Source organism: Bombyx mori, chromosome 18 (genome assembly GCF_030269925.1).
Source record: "Bombyx mori chromosome 18, ASM3026992v2".
Taxonomy (NCBI): domain Eukaryota; kingdom Metazoa; phylum Arthropoda; class Insecta; order Lepidoptera; family Bombycidae; genus Bombyx; species Bombyx mori.
In genome coordinates this window covers 3425261-3442055 of record NC_085124.1, presented here as the reverse complement: position 1 = coordinate 3442055, position 16795 = coordinate 3425261, and the positions used below count along the sequence as shown (strand labels likewise).

Below are 16795 nucleotides of genomic sequence, written 5' to 3'. Positions count from 1 at the left end.
CGAAACTACATGAAACTATGGGAACATAGTGTTCTTTCTACAGAAGCTGAGACATTGTGAGAAATTTACGTTCCATTGACACTCAATGTGTGTAATACTTCTTCGATGTGAGGATCAATTAAAATTGCATCGCCTTCTTGGTTTCTTGACTTCTTCATTTGAATTAAACATATTGATTGGCCTTCGGAAATTCAGCTATTGATAGACGAAAATGAACCCAATATCACGATAACGGTGTCTGATTTATGACGGAACAACTACTTAAATTATCTGTGGCTAGGATTTCTAATTATACATCTCTGAAATACGGCTTCTAAACTTATCTTTTCAGATCAATTTTGTTAATCAAACTATTGATTCATTCAGCTTGAAGAATTTGGGTTTAGGAAATTAATACTGTGAATTTATTAAACAAACACTTTAAAGCTATTTCATCTGTATATCTAATTATTTTGATACATATAATAAAGGAAGAACTTGGTGGTAGTCTGTACCGTACGGTCCATGCCACCCATGATCGAACGCTGTGGAGAAACGTCACATGTGGTCGCGATCCTCAGCAGTGAGGGAACGCTACAGAAGAAGATTTGGATACAAATAGCGTTTGCAATACTTACGACCAGCTCCGCAAACTTGGCGTCCAGCTCATCTTCCGGGGGCATGGGATGCGTGGGGGTGACAGCTTGGAGGGCGAGACCTCCTTCGCCGCCCACCACGCAGTACGTGATCTCGGGCGGTTCGTCATTCTGGAACAATTAACACAACCTTGATTTTTTTTTTGTAATTCAGTTAAGTTGTGGCGGTAACTATCACAGAACACATTTTCAAGATAATCTTGCGTATATACAAATTCCGAAGAACAACATTCGGATACACGATTAGCGATAGGCAGCGGCTTGGCTCTGCCCCTGGCATTGCTGAAGTCCATGGGCGACGGTAACCACTCACCATCGGGTGGGCCGTATGCTCGTCTGCCTACAAGGGCAATAAAAAAAAAAAAAAAAAAAAACACGTCATTTCCGATCCTCCCGATCCACTTACGGTGCTTTTAGGTATCTCAAGCACCGGTCATTGTTCTCGTCGAACCCGTCGCTTGCGACGAAGGGCGAGTACTTTAACCTATAGATACAGCCCACTGAGTTTCTCGCCGGATCTACTCAGTGGGTCGCGTTTTCGATCCAATGGTCGATTTTGCGAAGAACGGCTCTTGCTAGGGTTCGTGTTAGCAACGTCGTCAGGTTTGAGCCACGTGAGCTCACCTGCTCGTTCGGTAAAGCTGAAATAGCCTCTCAAAGCTATCAGCAAAATAGGAAAAAACAACAACATTCGGACCGTCGGCGTCGGTCTACCGAACATTATCACACGCTCGGTGGAAGATCTTTCCCTCCGTCGTTTAAGCTAGTAATTAATTAATAATAAAGCCACAAAGTAATTATAGATCAACGAAGATACTCCTTAGCTGACCTGAGCTGATCCCTACTATTATTTTCCCATCATTCGTATAGCAGTGACACAGTAAGCTCTTTCGCTAATCTCTTGTTCTGAGATCCCAAAGATTACTACGACCGACCTGCGTATTTCTGTAACGCAATCACGAGGTTCGGTTTGAATATTAGGTATTACATTGCATAAACTTTGACTTCGTGTATCACGGTAAATGGTTGAATTCCGGCGCGAAATTTCTACGGATTAACCTAACCACTTAAAACTAAAATGGAATGTAAGCTTGTCTATCCATCCGTTGCAATAAATAACTAAAAGATCGAACAACAGGAATAATGACGTTGATATCGGAATAGATTATTTACGCAATGCAAATTATTCTCTAATTTGTTTCATATCTTTATCAACGACACATGGAAGTTGGATAATTAGAATGCCCAACAAACACATATTGTAAGCTCATACAAATATATAACAAAATATCAAACACACACAACGATATGTTCCTACATAAGCCAATTTATTCATTTTACATAATTTCCGTCGACATTTCAATGTTAAGTATTCGAATAACACAAAATCAGAATATAAAATTGCATTATTTATACATTTATTCTCAAAGAATATAAATCATATTACGAATACACACCGGTTAAGGGAAGAGAAGTTATTTAAATTTTAAATAAAAACGAGCCAAGGCGGCGACTTATTTCCTTACTTGTAAAAGATGAAGGCGAACGTTCCTTGCATCAGGAAATTGAACGAAATAAAGCCATATCCGTCTTTAGATTTAAGACGGTAAGATTACGGTAATATTGGTTTCAATCGAGCGGTCATACGTCGTTTTCTGTTGTCGTATTGGATCACGTAATGTAAACAATGCACCGGAACACATACGCCGGCTTCTGCATTGTATATGTAACTTTAATTAAAGACATGGATCACCAGACTCAATGATTACTTCTTTTGAATTTCTCTTTTACTAAACTCGCGGGGCTTAACGTTATCGCGACTTAAGTACTCGTCTAGGTAAATTGTGTTCTTGCACTGTGAGCTGACACCATCGTCTATTTCTGCCGCGAATCGGTCTAATTTTTTTTTATTGCTTATATGGGTGGACGAGCTCACAGCCCACCTGGTGTTAAGTGGTTACTGGAGCTCGACTACTACGTCAATGCGCCACCCACCTTGAGATATAAGTTCTAAGGTCTCAGTATAGTTGCAACGGCTACCCCGCCCTTCAAGCCGAAACGCATTACTGCTTCACGGCAGAAATAGGCGGTGATTGCAGAACCAATTGTTCCAATACAGTTGAAACACCGATTCTAATCTCAAGGTGACTGGTGGTGACACTTACTGTTTGATACTTAACAATTCAACACACCAGGCAAGCCAGGATTACCACTATACATTTATTTACACTCTATGGCAGAAAATGCGTGTTAAGTGCCAATAATCAAATTGATGATCGAAGGTGTCCTTCAGCGTCCGTAATGTAATCCTTAATCAAAGATTTATTTCACACGACTCGACTTTTTTATTTTTATATTAAATGTGCACAACATTAATTAAATTCACAAAAAACTGACTCTTTTTATTTCTTAATTAAGCAATCCAACATACACAGTACTTGCATTAAGGTTGTAGACAATTACATCAAATAACATTCCATTTCGGTACAAAGTTAGCTCTTAAAATCTCGACTGCCATTCAAAAAACGTTCACACTCGCATCCACATTAATTTCCGCAAACTTTCGACTGTGGGAAAATATTTAAAATCAACACAATGAACGTGGACAAAAACTTAATCTCATTTCCGTCGAATAACGCGCATAACTTTCATTTTATTATCTCCGAAATATCGTGATGAAAGTCCTTTACACAATTCCTTAACTCTAAATCATTACTGAAAAAGTTCTTTACCACAAACGTAATGTAGCATGTACTTGTTTCCAAAAACACAAAAATGAACTTTAATGCGTTGCAACAAAAGTTCCATCCATATGAAACAGCGTTTAATGTTGATAGTGATAACAGCGATCCATGTTTGACAATCTTTACGAGCGCTCAGTGCAAAATGATAAACATCATACATACATCACACTTACGATTGTACATAAATGTATGAGTCAATGTTGACCTTTCGCCGGCGCCTGTGGAATATATATATACATATTTCTTTGGCTGTGACTGTAGAACTCATTGAATGGAACTCGAGCAGGGCTGACACATGAATTACGGATGAAATGAAAAATGATGACACACAGTCCAAAAATTCGTGACCTTTTTAACAAGACAAGATCAGGGCTGAGACAGTTCAAAAGTTCTTTGTTTTCAAAGGTATGACGCACTTGTATACAATACAGTTTTATTGGGGAAGCAACTTTTTTTTTTATCGAAGTGATTTTTTGATAATTGTATTGCTTAGTTGTTTCAAATATAACATAAGTATCTGTATACTAATGTATGTAATGTGACACTGAATAAAATAACTGAAATAGTTTTAGTCATCGGATCGAATAAGGCTAGAATGAAGAATTCGGAAAAAATAGACATCCGCGACAACAGCAACAACTTCAGCCAGATCCGTAACGCCAAATATCCGTCATTAGGAACCCAATAGGAAATCAAATTGGGGACCGACGCGGTCACTAATAATATATTTAATCCTGGCCCTATCACGAAACTTTACTGCTTTACATATACTTTAGATAGTATATTCATGATGAATTTTTTTAAAAATATTTACTCGAGGCTTAAGAAAATTTATCTTGAATTCACTTTAGGCTGTGACATTAGGCATTTTGTAACTATCTTGACTTCGAAAACACTTTCTCTACCCTCTATAACACCCAATATATTATGACTGTACCATCAACAATTATTTTCTTCTTCATAAATTTCCGATAGGTGTTTTATCAATCTTATTATTATCATTACTCAGACAATAAATTGATTCTAAAACCTGTTTCAATAATCAAAAGACTTCACAATATTAAAGAAGATTCCAATTTTACGAAAAAAAGCACGTGGTCGTACAATTAACTTGAACCAAAAATTATAAATCACTTTTTTACATTTAGTCGTGAAATAAGGCAATAACAAATATAATTTATCAAAATGATGTTGATGTTTGTGCAAACATAGTTACGAGGTCACGAACAGAGACGCAAATATTTACCGAGTCGATGAGAACAATAGACTTGATGTGTGCGTTGTAATTATGAATGAACTATTCCATTAAATAGATGAAAATGAGATTAAATACCTAAAGACATCTAGTGATGTTGATACATAATACCGTTAGCACATTAAGTTACGAACTGCTGAGATAGATAGTAAACAATACCTTAAACCTCAAAAAAAAAAAAATAGCAGTAATAATTTTACTAAGATGCTATAATAAAACAAATTTGTTTTAATCGGTATGTTGATTGAATGTTTTTGTTCTCAAAAGAGCTAAACACGAACAAATCCGATTGTCGAACAAAAATCAAATCTGCTCAGAAATAAGAAATTAAAATCAAGAAAAAAATTTTTAAATGCGAGTCAAAGAATACACCATAGTGATTAATGACGTCAAAGTTTATGTGCGCTATGTAAATACGGAACGAAATAAAAAGGACAACAGTGTCCCTTTATAATCAACTCTCATACAGAAGGACTAACAAGCTACCTCAACGAGTTAATAAAAATTTCATACCAATACTTCTCGTTTCATTAAATAAAAATATCGTGAACCCGGTGTATTTTTAAGCAGATACAGTAGACTGACTAAACACTTTGCAGACGAGAACGTGATCTTCCGTTTTAATTGATTTGCGCTGGCAGTACTACAAAAAGCTTATGATTAATATAAAATTTCGATGGTGATTTAGATGTAATCGTATATGGAATCAATTAGGATTACCAGTTGCCTTCTTTGTTGTGAAACTAAACCTACTAAAAATAGGCGACGAAACTATTATTGGAACGAAGTTCCTTACGGCAGGCTTGGAGGAGATAGGGATTTTGCTGCGCGACCGAACTGAAAAAAATGTGATAGTAAAAACCTTAAGAAAAAGTCCGTGGAATAAGGCCTTGTTTTCCGCACAGAGATATTTCACCGCGCGATTTTTTTCTCGTAATTCTTTTTTTTTCTTTTCTTATATGGAACTTCGTTCCTATCCAGTATCCCACGACACCACACATCTTTTATACTTCAGTTAATTCTTTATCAAGATATTGCTGCCAAAGATAGAATAAAGAGTTTAAAAGTTTACTTTTCCCATAGAATTACACTCTACATTTACTTCAAGATTGAAACGCGGCGTGGCGTACACGTAATACAAACACCCACTTTGGAAAGTTACAGTAATTAATAGCCGGTAGATAAGCTTGGTGCGTAGAACAATTAACAAAACACATACACACACAGAAATCTTTTAGAAATACGAACATCAAACAGAATTTACTAACCAAATCAAAGAGCAAATCATAAGCAGAAAAAAGAAGACTTGAACAAACTTCGAACGCACGAGGCCGTTTCTTTTAAAGCATGAAATTTCAATCATAATTAAAGAGCCTAATAAATAACCTTTCAACCCTCGCAAGGAACGAGACTACTGAAAGTATTTCAGTCGATGACTTCATCGACCGTCCGGCCAGAACGATTTATTTACGATCTCTAAGGAACCGTTTCCAGTTAGTAACTTTAACGAGGCGAAGTTAGTATGAAATATGAATCGTGAAATTATAACAGATTGTTTTTTTTTTAAATATCACAAAATTTATCAACTAATTTGAATGATTTATTTTTATTAACCATCCAAGCCGCGTGTACTACCAAAATAGCATGTGTACAATTCATAAGCGGCAGAAGTAAAACCTTGAATAATATTCTTTTTCATTCTCTCAGATGCTAATACATTAGGCATATTCGTGCAGATGTAAGTCTGTCTCCTTTTAGTGTCGCTTTTTCGTTTCGTTGAATTCACAACGGCACCAAAAAAGTTTTCACTTCACAAATTATTTTTCTATAAATTTAACCATAACTTGATCGGGAATCTTCGTAAAACGTGCAAGCAGGATAAGCACTAATTGTTAATAAGGTTGTGCATTGCAGCCCTTTTCTTTTAACACTGTTACTTTATCGATTCTTTTTAAGCTTGATAAAACTCCAAAATTGTTCCTACCAAACATAAGACATGTACGATACAAAACTACTTACATTTTGTTTCGCAATAGAACATTTTCGTTTGATTGATAAACCGATCTTCTTTCTTTTGATCGACGAACTCATTTTTTAAAGAGAACACGGCCCGCAATTTTATTTTCGGCGTTTTTAAATCTGAAATATCGACACAAACATTACACTTCAACAAATACACATTCTATTAACCGACGCAACTGGTCCGAATTGAATCTTGACATCCAGACACCCTCCGTGACCGTAAAGCTTATCGACTTTTGACAGTATTTAATGTATTTGTCGTGCACTCCACAATAACTCACAATCAATACGAAGACATCTCCCGTCTCGTTAGTAATCACTTCCCGTCTACTCATCGACGTTCGTTCGTCTCGCTCTAATTGTAATAACGAGTTAATTGTTTTAAGTACGTGTTTTGACAGTGCCTCGATAATAATTATCATTTGAGATGCTTTAAGAGGTGCTTCAGGCGTTCTTTAGGCCTTTTTAGTGGATTTCTTCCTTAGAAAACCGAACAAGTAGTGGAAATATGACAACGTAGTGTAGTGTTGGACAAAATTATCTATATTTTAAAAAGTAATTTACTTTAGAATATCAGTAAATTCCGAATAATCCTGCACCTTACCAAATACTGGGTGTATTTGGTAATGTATTTACTGTAGCGATGTTTGTCAAGAACAAAATATATTTGGCAAATGCCTGAATATTTTCCAGAAAAGTTTGCATAGCAAATTCAGAACAATAACCTACGAACCGTGTCGGTCTATCTAACTTTTTCACTCGCCTGATAGATCTTCCCTTTTTTCGTTTCCCCCAAACCGGTGACCCCGACGTGATATTCGATAGCATTTCCCCCAACTTTACTAAAGAATATTTTTTCTTGGGCTACGAACACTATACAAATATGCATCCCAGTATAGGCAGTGTAATATGGTAATAAGATAGTATAGGGGTGCGGATATGTTCTTGGCATATTTATTGAATTTAAATTGCCTAAGAAATTAATCCACATTGAAAAGTTTAAAACTATATCCCAAAACACAAAGACGCATTGAGGTGTCTATCGCGAAATTGCTAAAACGCCTGCTTAACAACGAAAAACACATTATAGATGTATTTATAAAACAGGAGCTAACAATTTAATAACCAAAAGCAAGCGACTTGAAGGATTTTATTGTAAAGTTTATTCCGAAATTTAATCTCTCAACGACGAGCTGCTAGTTGACTGATATAAGCATCATAATATTATTTTAAATCCTATTCATAGATATGTAGCAATAATAGATCCTTGGAGTGAGCACAATCGTTATAATCTACATTCAGATCGATTTCAAGTTAAAATAAAAATTCTAAATTAGGTACAATCTGACCTTTCTCGTGTAACATTTCGATTGCAGGCAACAATTGCCACATACCTATTGTAATATTTACCGTTATTAATGAACCGTATTCTATGGTGGTATTCAAAATGTTAGATATTTTATTTAACAAGTTTGCTTAGATTATTAATAAAATTTCAATCAACAAATTCACGAAAAGTCGTATACAATGTGCGCGACTGAAGTATATGGCCAGTGAAAATACGTGATTTAAGTAAACATGCCACTAATACTTTTATAAATGCGAAGTTTGTGAGGATAGATATAACTATGTTACTCTTTCAGAAAAGAAAAAAAACTGGACGGCTTTTAATGAACCTTCGCAATAGCTTTATAAATCAGAATAGCAATAACTTATAATAAAATACAATTATGGTACGAAAAATGGCTAACGAGTTCCTTCAAGAAATTAATTTAGAGAATAATTTTTTAACACAATTAACGATTACCATACTGCAGTGTTATAGGATTTCACTAGTTTACTAATAACGCTACGGAATAGTACATATTTAGCTTAATTTTCGTCACTCGTATAGATAATTAAAATTATCACAGTTTAAACTCGCTTTTTTTATTGCCGTCACCATGTAACCTGAAACGCATCCGAAACTGAAAGTAACAAAAGACTATTAAGGTAGTTTTAATAGCTCTGCAGTATACGCGGACATCGCTAATAAAGTTAAAAAAATGTAAGCCGTCACGGGACGCCTGGCAGATGTGAAACATCGACATTCTTTTGTAAAAGTAATATGCAGAAAAGAACAGATTGTGATAGGAACTAAATATGTCATAATGATGAAATAAAATATTACGAAAAAATAATTTGTTTTCAAGTAAAACACAGGTTATGTGTACTGTAGTAAACAACACTGTATACACTACGGAGTATACACTATAGGTATCCGAGCTCAGTGTAGCGAGATATGGCTTAACGCCGGATCGAGTGGGAGAGAATCGCACAGTCGATTGCGCATGGCGACGCGTCGCCAAGACATGCGTCGCCACGCCAGAAATCGGTTTTACGTGCGGCTATAGATGTTTCACATCAAAAACCCGAAATATCTTATGAGGCCTTTGTCAAATACATCCTTGTTCAGACAGCCGTTTCCCAAATCGAATACCTGCAATATTTATATATTCACGGGAACACTGTGAAAGTGTCACATGAACCTGATACGCAGCTCGTGATCCGATACAAGGGGCTAGTGTTACTTGCACGATACATTTGATATTATGTTCTGGAACAATTCATATGAACTAGTTCGTGGTTGTTCTTGATGTTTCTTTGAGATTAATAATTTTAAGTCCGCCTATTGTTAGTTCTTTGATCCGTCTTGTTTATCACAATTTATTTACAATTTTATTGATATCGAGGTGTTTTTGAGTAAATCATTACAAAACTCGTTCTTAAAATGCTCAGTCAAGCATCTAACAGTTTCAAATCTATATTTATATTGGCATGATCAACTCATCTGACAAATTTGTGATGTATGTATGTGTGTCCACAATAGCAGAACCTGTGACGCTTAACTTGGTTTTCTTAACGTAGCTGAGTAATCTCATCTCCCGAATCAACAAATTTCCGCTACTGGCCGATTTATTTAGAAGGACAACACACGTCATCTCATCTTGGCCTCGATAGTCCTCAATGCTGAGGATCATGGCCTCCTTTAATAACTTTCTTCTTGATTATCCTGTGCCACCACTGCTTATCATCAGCTATGGGGATATTAACGTGTTGAGAGTGGAGGGTATCTGGTCCGAGCAGCGCATTGGACTATTGTCTCTGGGCCTTCTTCAACACTCGTCATAACATTATCCAAAAGAGACTGTTGAACTTAAAATTTCATCCAAGCTTCATATCGACGGTTCAGTCGTGTGCTGCCTAGATTCCGTTTTATTAATTATCGAGATTCACACTTATCATCCCATATTATTTTAGAAGTTTATATTTAATCTATACTAATATATAAATCTACAGTGGTTTTTACGGATGTTCCATTATAACTACTGAACCATGCATCAGATTGAATTAAAACTTGGTATCCCTGTAAAAAATACATGTACTTAATGGATAGGCTAATATTGGTATAAGTGTTGGACTCCCTAATGATAATGACAATAAATAATAATGTTAATTTTAAATGCCCAGCGAAGCGGGCGAGTACGGCTAGTTACTTATATTATGAATAGGGTACTTTGTGTTAAAAATCTCAAACATAGTAGTGTAAGAATCCATTAGTTTTGTACATCAGAGAATCAAATTACCTGTAAACAAGGACAGAGCGGCCACCTCCGTCTTAGCGCATGCGGCATCTTCTTCCTTGGCGGGTCAGGCTCGGTAGGTGGGTCGCCACATGCCCAACGCACCAGACGCGTCCGGGCCGCCTCCACCGCCTCCACACCGCGGGACCACGACGGCAGACCCTGGGAAAGAAAACAATACTATGAAAAAAATATGTTACGTTATGGACGTTTTTTCCCGGTTAGGGTGGGAAAAAAAACCCTCCGCATCGTCCCATAAGGAACTTCGTTCCAAAATTGTTCGACTTTTCTCTCTTTATCTTTGCAGTTTACACATTCACAATACATGTTTTTTGTAGTAAGCTTTTGAATTAACTTGTTGGTCAACAATTGAAGTTATTGACACAGACACAATACTGTTTATTGTTATACTGATTGTTTATTGATTCAAAAACAGAGAACCCTGATGATCTAATTGATGAATGTCTCACTGTTGTTTGGATGTATTCTATAAAATTCTTGTACCTAACTAAAATTACTTATTATGAAATAGCTTTAAAGATATCTAAACGAAATTCAATACGCAAATTGAACGCAATGCTTCAATCAATATAGTAGCCATGAAGCGCGCAAACAACTCATGTTGCGAGATATTATAGAGTTATGAAAACACCTGACATTTCCATGCTACATTCCTCGTAATAGTTCAATTGATAGTTCCGTAACATGAATATTTTTAATGTAAACAAAGAAACGGTTTAAAATAAAAATAACTGTAAATTTGATTTTTATTGTAAAGCTGATTTCAGACTACGCTATACTATAGTGCCATGTAGTATAGCAGCGTATACTTAGCCAATAATATATATGTAGTACAGTACAGTGTGAACGTGTCCATAACAATGTATGGTGCGTTATTGTTGTGCTAAGAGCTATATACTATATGCTATTATTATATTATAGAGTAGCCTGAAAGCAGCTTAAGCCAAAAGACAATCCGACGAACAAAACACAATGGGAACACAAATTCACATCCGCTGATGTTAAGTAGTTATCCTATACAAGTTATGTTTAGACCTAGAGAGGTAAGGTCGATTTATCAATTACATATTATAACGGCAATCCTTCTCTTCAAGCCAGAAGGCATGACGAAATGGTTAGGATGATAGTAGTACCTCCGCGTTCCAAACTCACAGCACGCTTTATGCATATTTTATATTATTCCTTCACTACAGGAGTTGTTTAAGAAAGCGTTTTAAGGTACATATATATCATCTTAAAAATACTACTAGAATTAGAATCAAGTCAAAGTCGCTTCACACGATACCCGTTGGGTGTCTTGCCTGTTCGGTTATAGACGCCATACATACAATTTACGTAATAAAAATAAGGTGGGGCATGACAGCTACTCCTCTATAGACCTAATCTCTTAAAATCAGAGTTAAAATATGAACGACATTGTAGCGTCTTGAGGGTGAACCAACCGCTTAATACATAACGAATGAAAACAATAATACCTAATTATACACTTTACTTCATTCGTGTGCATCTCACGACCGATTTCACTCATTTCTTTCGAATTAATTTCACTCTCGGAACACAAACCCGAGATAGATGGGTTCCGTTACGTGAACATTGCGTGTGTGGATGAGCAAACTTATGTAACGTATGCGGCGTCCTTGACGTGAATGACCGCGTTTTCGATATAATTCACATATTTTAGTACGGCCCGCAATTTCGCTTAGATTTTTTTTTTTTTTTTAAACGAAAAACTTTTCGTATTTCTTCTTTTATGTAAACTAAATTAAGTAACGTGAGATTTTTTCGGATCAACACAATTGCCTGAGATTGCTGCTTTAAAATGTATTAGAATGAAAAGATTACATTAAATCGCTCATTTACAGAGTTGTCGTATTTTCCACGGATTAAGAACGAATTAGGAATTTGATAAAAAATAATTTTAATTTTGATGTAATTTCTTCGACATTTATCTTTTTTTTTAAATGTAATGAAATTATTTAGGTCCAATTTACAGAGTTGTATTTTTATATGTATAATACTGAATAAAATTACAAACAGTATACTTGATGATAAGTACTTAATTAACAATTAGCGTAGTTAGTAGTTTGTAATTGAGTATTTGAAGAACGTGAACGAAGAACTGTCCGATATTTCCCACCCAAGGGATCTTTTGTGTGAGCAGAGTTGATATAAAAATAGGTAAAATGTTTAAATAAAGTCTGAGTGTATAGAACTGAATGTATTTTTCTTTTTTTCGAAGGCAATACCAGAGAGGTAGTCTGCCAACTAAAGCTATCAAACCTCATCTGAAGAAAGTCATGTCATCGTACTCAAGCAACAGCAGATAGAAATTCACAAAATTTTCAAATTGAAAAAGGTTTGTTCTCGTTACCATAAAGGTAACGTTCACGTAAACAAAAAAAAAAAAAAAAGAAATATAAGTAAGAAATCAACACACCCGTTTGTTGAAAACACACCCGTTTAAACGAAACAAACCCAAACTATTGAGTAACACACGACTTACATTAGAATATTAACCTTTTAATGGCTTAATGCAATTAACAACACGTTCAACTTGACATCTGCGATAGTTTTGAGAGGTAATTGACTTGTACGCTTGTCGGACAAACGTGTTCATGTAAATTATGATTCGTGATTACACACATACATTCGTTCAAATGACTTTCGTGATTTTGATACCAAACTAGCAGACGCCAACTGATGCCAAATTAAAAGCATTTATATTAAACTAGTGGTCGCCCGGTAGTCGAAATTCGACTATAATTAATTAAAATTATTACACTATTATGATTCTGTTTACAAAGACTATTATACTTCTTCACAAATTTCGCCAAGACTACATACTATAAAAAAAAATTAATAAGACAAACAATATTTAATCTATTCTCAATTTGACCACAGACGTCAAGAACAAAAGTTTGACAATAAATAAATAAATAAATAGTATGCATGCGTGTGTGCGTGAAATACATGGTAGTAGGTGTAATGTTTTTTTATTGATTTAATGTATTTTTAGGCATAATTTAAAAAAAATTTAACATACTGCACTCTATATTCTCTTTAAGTGTGGGGAATTTTATACTTCTCCGTCCGCGCAATTTTCGTAAAAAGTGATACAAAGTTTTTCATTCACGTATTAATATATAGATGAGCGTAAATTAAAAAATTTGACCATGTGGTAATTGTTTTCAGTTTTTCCGATACGTTCAGATTCGTGAATCTGTTTGTTAATAGTGATAGGAATGTCACTCAGGTTGATGCTTTTTCTTGTCACGAAGCAATTAATCTCAATGCCATCGAGACTTCGAACTCAAGTCGACAACGTCATTAGTATTAGTTAACCTTGAGCACGATTTGTTGGTGGTAGGACCTCTTGTGACTTCGCACGAGTAGGTAACACCACCCCCCCCATTTCTACTGTGAAGCAGTAATGCGTTTCGGTTTGAAGGGTGGGGCAGCCGTTGTAACTATACTGAGACCTTAGAACTTATATCTCAAGGTGGGGGGCGCATTTACGTTCTAGACGTCTATGGGCTCCAGTAACCACTTCACGTCAGGTGGACTGTGAGCTCGTCCACCCATCTAAGCAATAAAAAAAACGGTTATAAAATTTCACCAAAAACCAAACTCATTTTTGTACGTAACATTAAGCGCGTATTAATTTAGCGCATCCATTGCCGCAAAACATGTGTTCTTCAATTAAGATGTCAAGATTGAAATGCGTTAGTGCGTCCCACGTGACAAGATCGCTCACGCACTCCAAGCAGATTAGAGGTTATTGTAACTGTATCGCTTAAATGTTGTTATTTTAACGGCACAAGCTCCCGTTTTAACTGACTTGCTGTATTTAATTATAGCTTTTAAATTGAAATTCAAATTCAAAATCATTTATTTCAACTTAGATGTCAGTGTAACATACTTGTTGAATGTCAAAATATAAATAACAATGTTAACTCTACCACCAGTTCCAAAAAAAGCCACAGTCCTGAGAAGAACCGGCGAAACAAACTCAGCGGGCTTTTTTTTAAGTTTTTTTCTGAAATATGTACTTTTTTTTTTAAATAAGTAAAAATATTTACAATAAAGAAAAAACAAGTCAAAAAATACAATAAAAAATAATAATAATAATGAAAAGGCCAGGAGCGAACGCCTCATTCCTACGTAGTGCCATCTAGTAAATAATCCTTAACTTTATAATATGCCTTGTTGCACAAACGTTCCTTGATAGTTTTCTTAAATCTATGAACAGGTAGTAATTCATTTAATTCTGATGATAAACAATATCTCAAATATTTACACTAAGAAACAGGACAGACTAAATAAATAGCTTCCGTTTTCAGAATATGAAATATTTATAAAATTAATTAAAGTTTCAACGCAAGTTAAGGCCGTAAGTAGACCGACTTTAATATATAGTTTAAAAGGAAATGCAGAGCGAAAACCGAAAATACTTTTTTTGTCGGTTGTACTTCGTCTTTCCTTCAAGACCTACCACATGGTAAGTGGTGATCATTAAAGCAATGTCTTGAGAACTTGTTAATATTATCCTGTTATTGATCACTAGCGCCAAGCCAGCCTTCGTTTTTTTTAGAGTAGATGTGGATTTCCGTGGTCAATACCTACCCGGTATTACGTGGTTGCCGAAGGCCACAAGCAGCATGCAAATGCTGTCATCACCATCACCAACATTATGATATGAGATTTCTCAATTACATTACAGTAGAAAGACTGTTCCACCCTTCAAACTAAAGTTCATGACTGCGTTTTTACTAATACCCATATAAATACGCCCTAACACCAATAAGGATCGACTTCCACTACCGCATAATTGTCATGTAACCAAGATTGCGATGATCAACAAAGCAGCCTCTTACAAATTGGGCGAAAAAAAACTCACCACATCTCAAAGACATTGCAAGCGAACGCGATATAATTGCGACAGTGCATGCACCATTGTCGCTGTGAACTTTACTTAGGGCATTCAACTCGACCGTTCACGAAACATATAAACTTCTCAGATAAACTACGTTAATACGGAAGACCTATAATTTGGAAATAAATTGTGATTACTCCGTTTATATTTTTCACTTCAAACCCTTCAAACCGAAACGCATTACTGCTTCACGGCTGAAATAGGTTGGGCGGTGGTACCTACCCGTGCGGACTCAGAAGAGGTCCTACCACCCATCTTGAGATATAAGTTTTAAGGTCTCAAGTATAGCTACAACGGCTGCTCCGCCCTTCAAACCGAAACGCATTACTGCTTCACGGCTGAAATACGCTGGATGGTGGTACCTACCCGCGCGGACTCACAAGAGGTCCTACCACCAGTAATTACGCAAATTATAATTTTGCGAGTTTGATTTTTACTACACGATGTCAGTTTGTAGTTTCATTGTAGTCGGTTTTCTAGTCCTCGTATTATCGAGCTTTAAGCATCGAGGTCAAACAATACTGTAGCATTACGAGTACAAGTGAAAATTTACTATTGAGAAGTGTAACAATGCAATGTATGTTTCGGGTTTGTGTGTGTGACCGTGAACGTTATGTGTGTCAGGAGGACGTCTTCGGTAGGACAGTCACGTAGGAAACGAACAGGATGTCAGGGTGAAAGTGAAAACGATCATTTGAGAATTTTTGTATTAATCACTAGCGGCCCGCTCCGGCTCCGCTCGGGACTTTAACAAAAACTTTAACGATATTTGACGTTGTTTTATTTTTTAAAATAAAAGAACACTTCTTGCAGCATAACTATAATAGTTAGACATAGGAGTATGCTGTCGCGACACTTTTTGTAAATAATAATGTGCTCTACGAAGTCGTAGTACATTATTTTTTTCTATCATCAATAGTTTTCGCAGGGTACGCGACGCAATGAATATTTTAGGTAACTTTTTCACACCTTTTGCACCAGGATCCCTAATTTTTTCAAAAAAGATTATATATAGCCTATGTCACTCGGGAATAGTGTAGCTTCCAAACAGCGAAAGAATTTTTCAAATCGGTTCAGTAGTTTCGGAGCCTATTCAATACAAACAAATAAACAAATCTTTCCTCTTTATAATATTAAGTATAAGTATAGAGTATAGATTTGTAAATCTCTGGAATGTTATTAGTGAAACCAAAAAACTTAGATCCATGCTTATTGCCATTCTGTACAGGAGAAATAAGATAAGAAAATAAATGTCTAACCACATTCCTTTGCGTTGATCCTTAGCGAGAACTTTTGATAGACATCTTATACTTTTTCCTTAAAGCTGCGACTTTCAACACATGAATACCATACTACCGAAAATAATATAGTACGTACATTTTTTCTGTAGAAAATTTACTTCATAAACTATATTAGTATATTATTATAATATATTATTTATATATTATATTATTACTTAATTAATTATATTATATATTATATTATTACTATATTATTATAAGTCGACGTTTTCATCGCTTAAGTACAAATAATACTAGATAGTTTAAGTTTTGTCGATTTAC

At 35.5% G+C, this 16795-nt stretch overlaps 1 protein-coding gene across 4 annotated transcripts in view; it reads right to left on the bottom strand.

The window, feature by feature from the left end:
- LOC101736446 (disheveled-associated activator of morphogenesis 1) overlaps window positions 1-16795 on the bottom strand; it is a 94860-nt gene that overhangs the window by 45214 nt on the left and 32851 nt on the right. For 3 of the 4 annotated variants that reach the window (XM_012692154.4, XM_062673572.1, XM_062673570.1), the window contains exons 3-4: window positions 10283-10441; window positions 618-746 (exon numbers count right to left, since the gene is read on the bottom strand). In XM_012692154.4, the coding sequence (XP_012547608.3) occupies window positions 618-746; window positions 10283-10441 (288 nt within the window). Of the gene's footprint in view, window positions 1-617; window positions 747-6653; window positions 6774-10282; window positions 10442-16795 lie in introns of those variants that run through there. The other variant, XM_062673571.1, reaches the window with a different exon arrangement.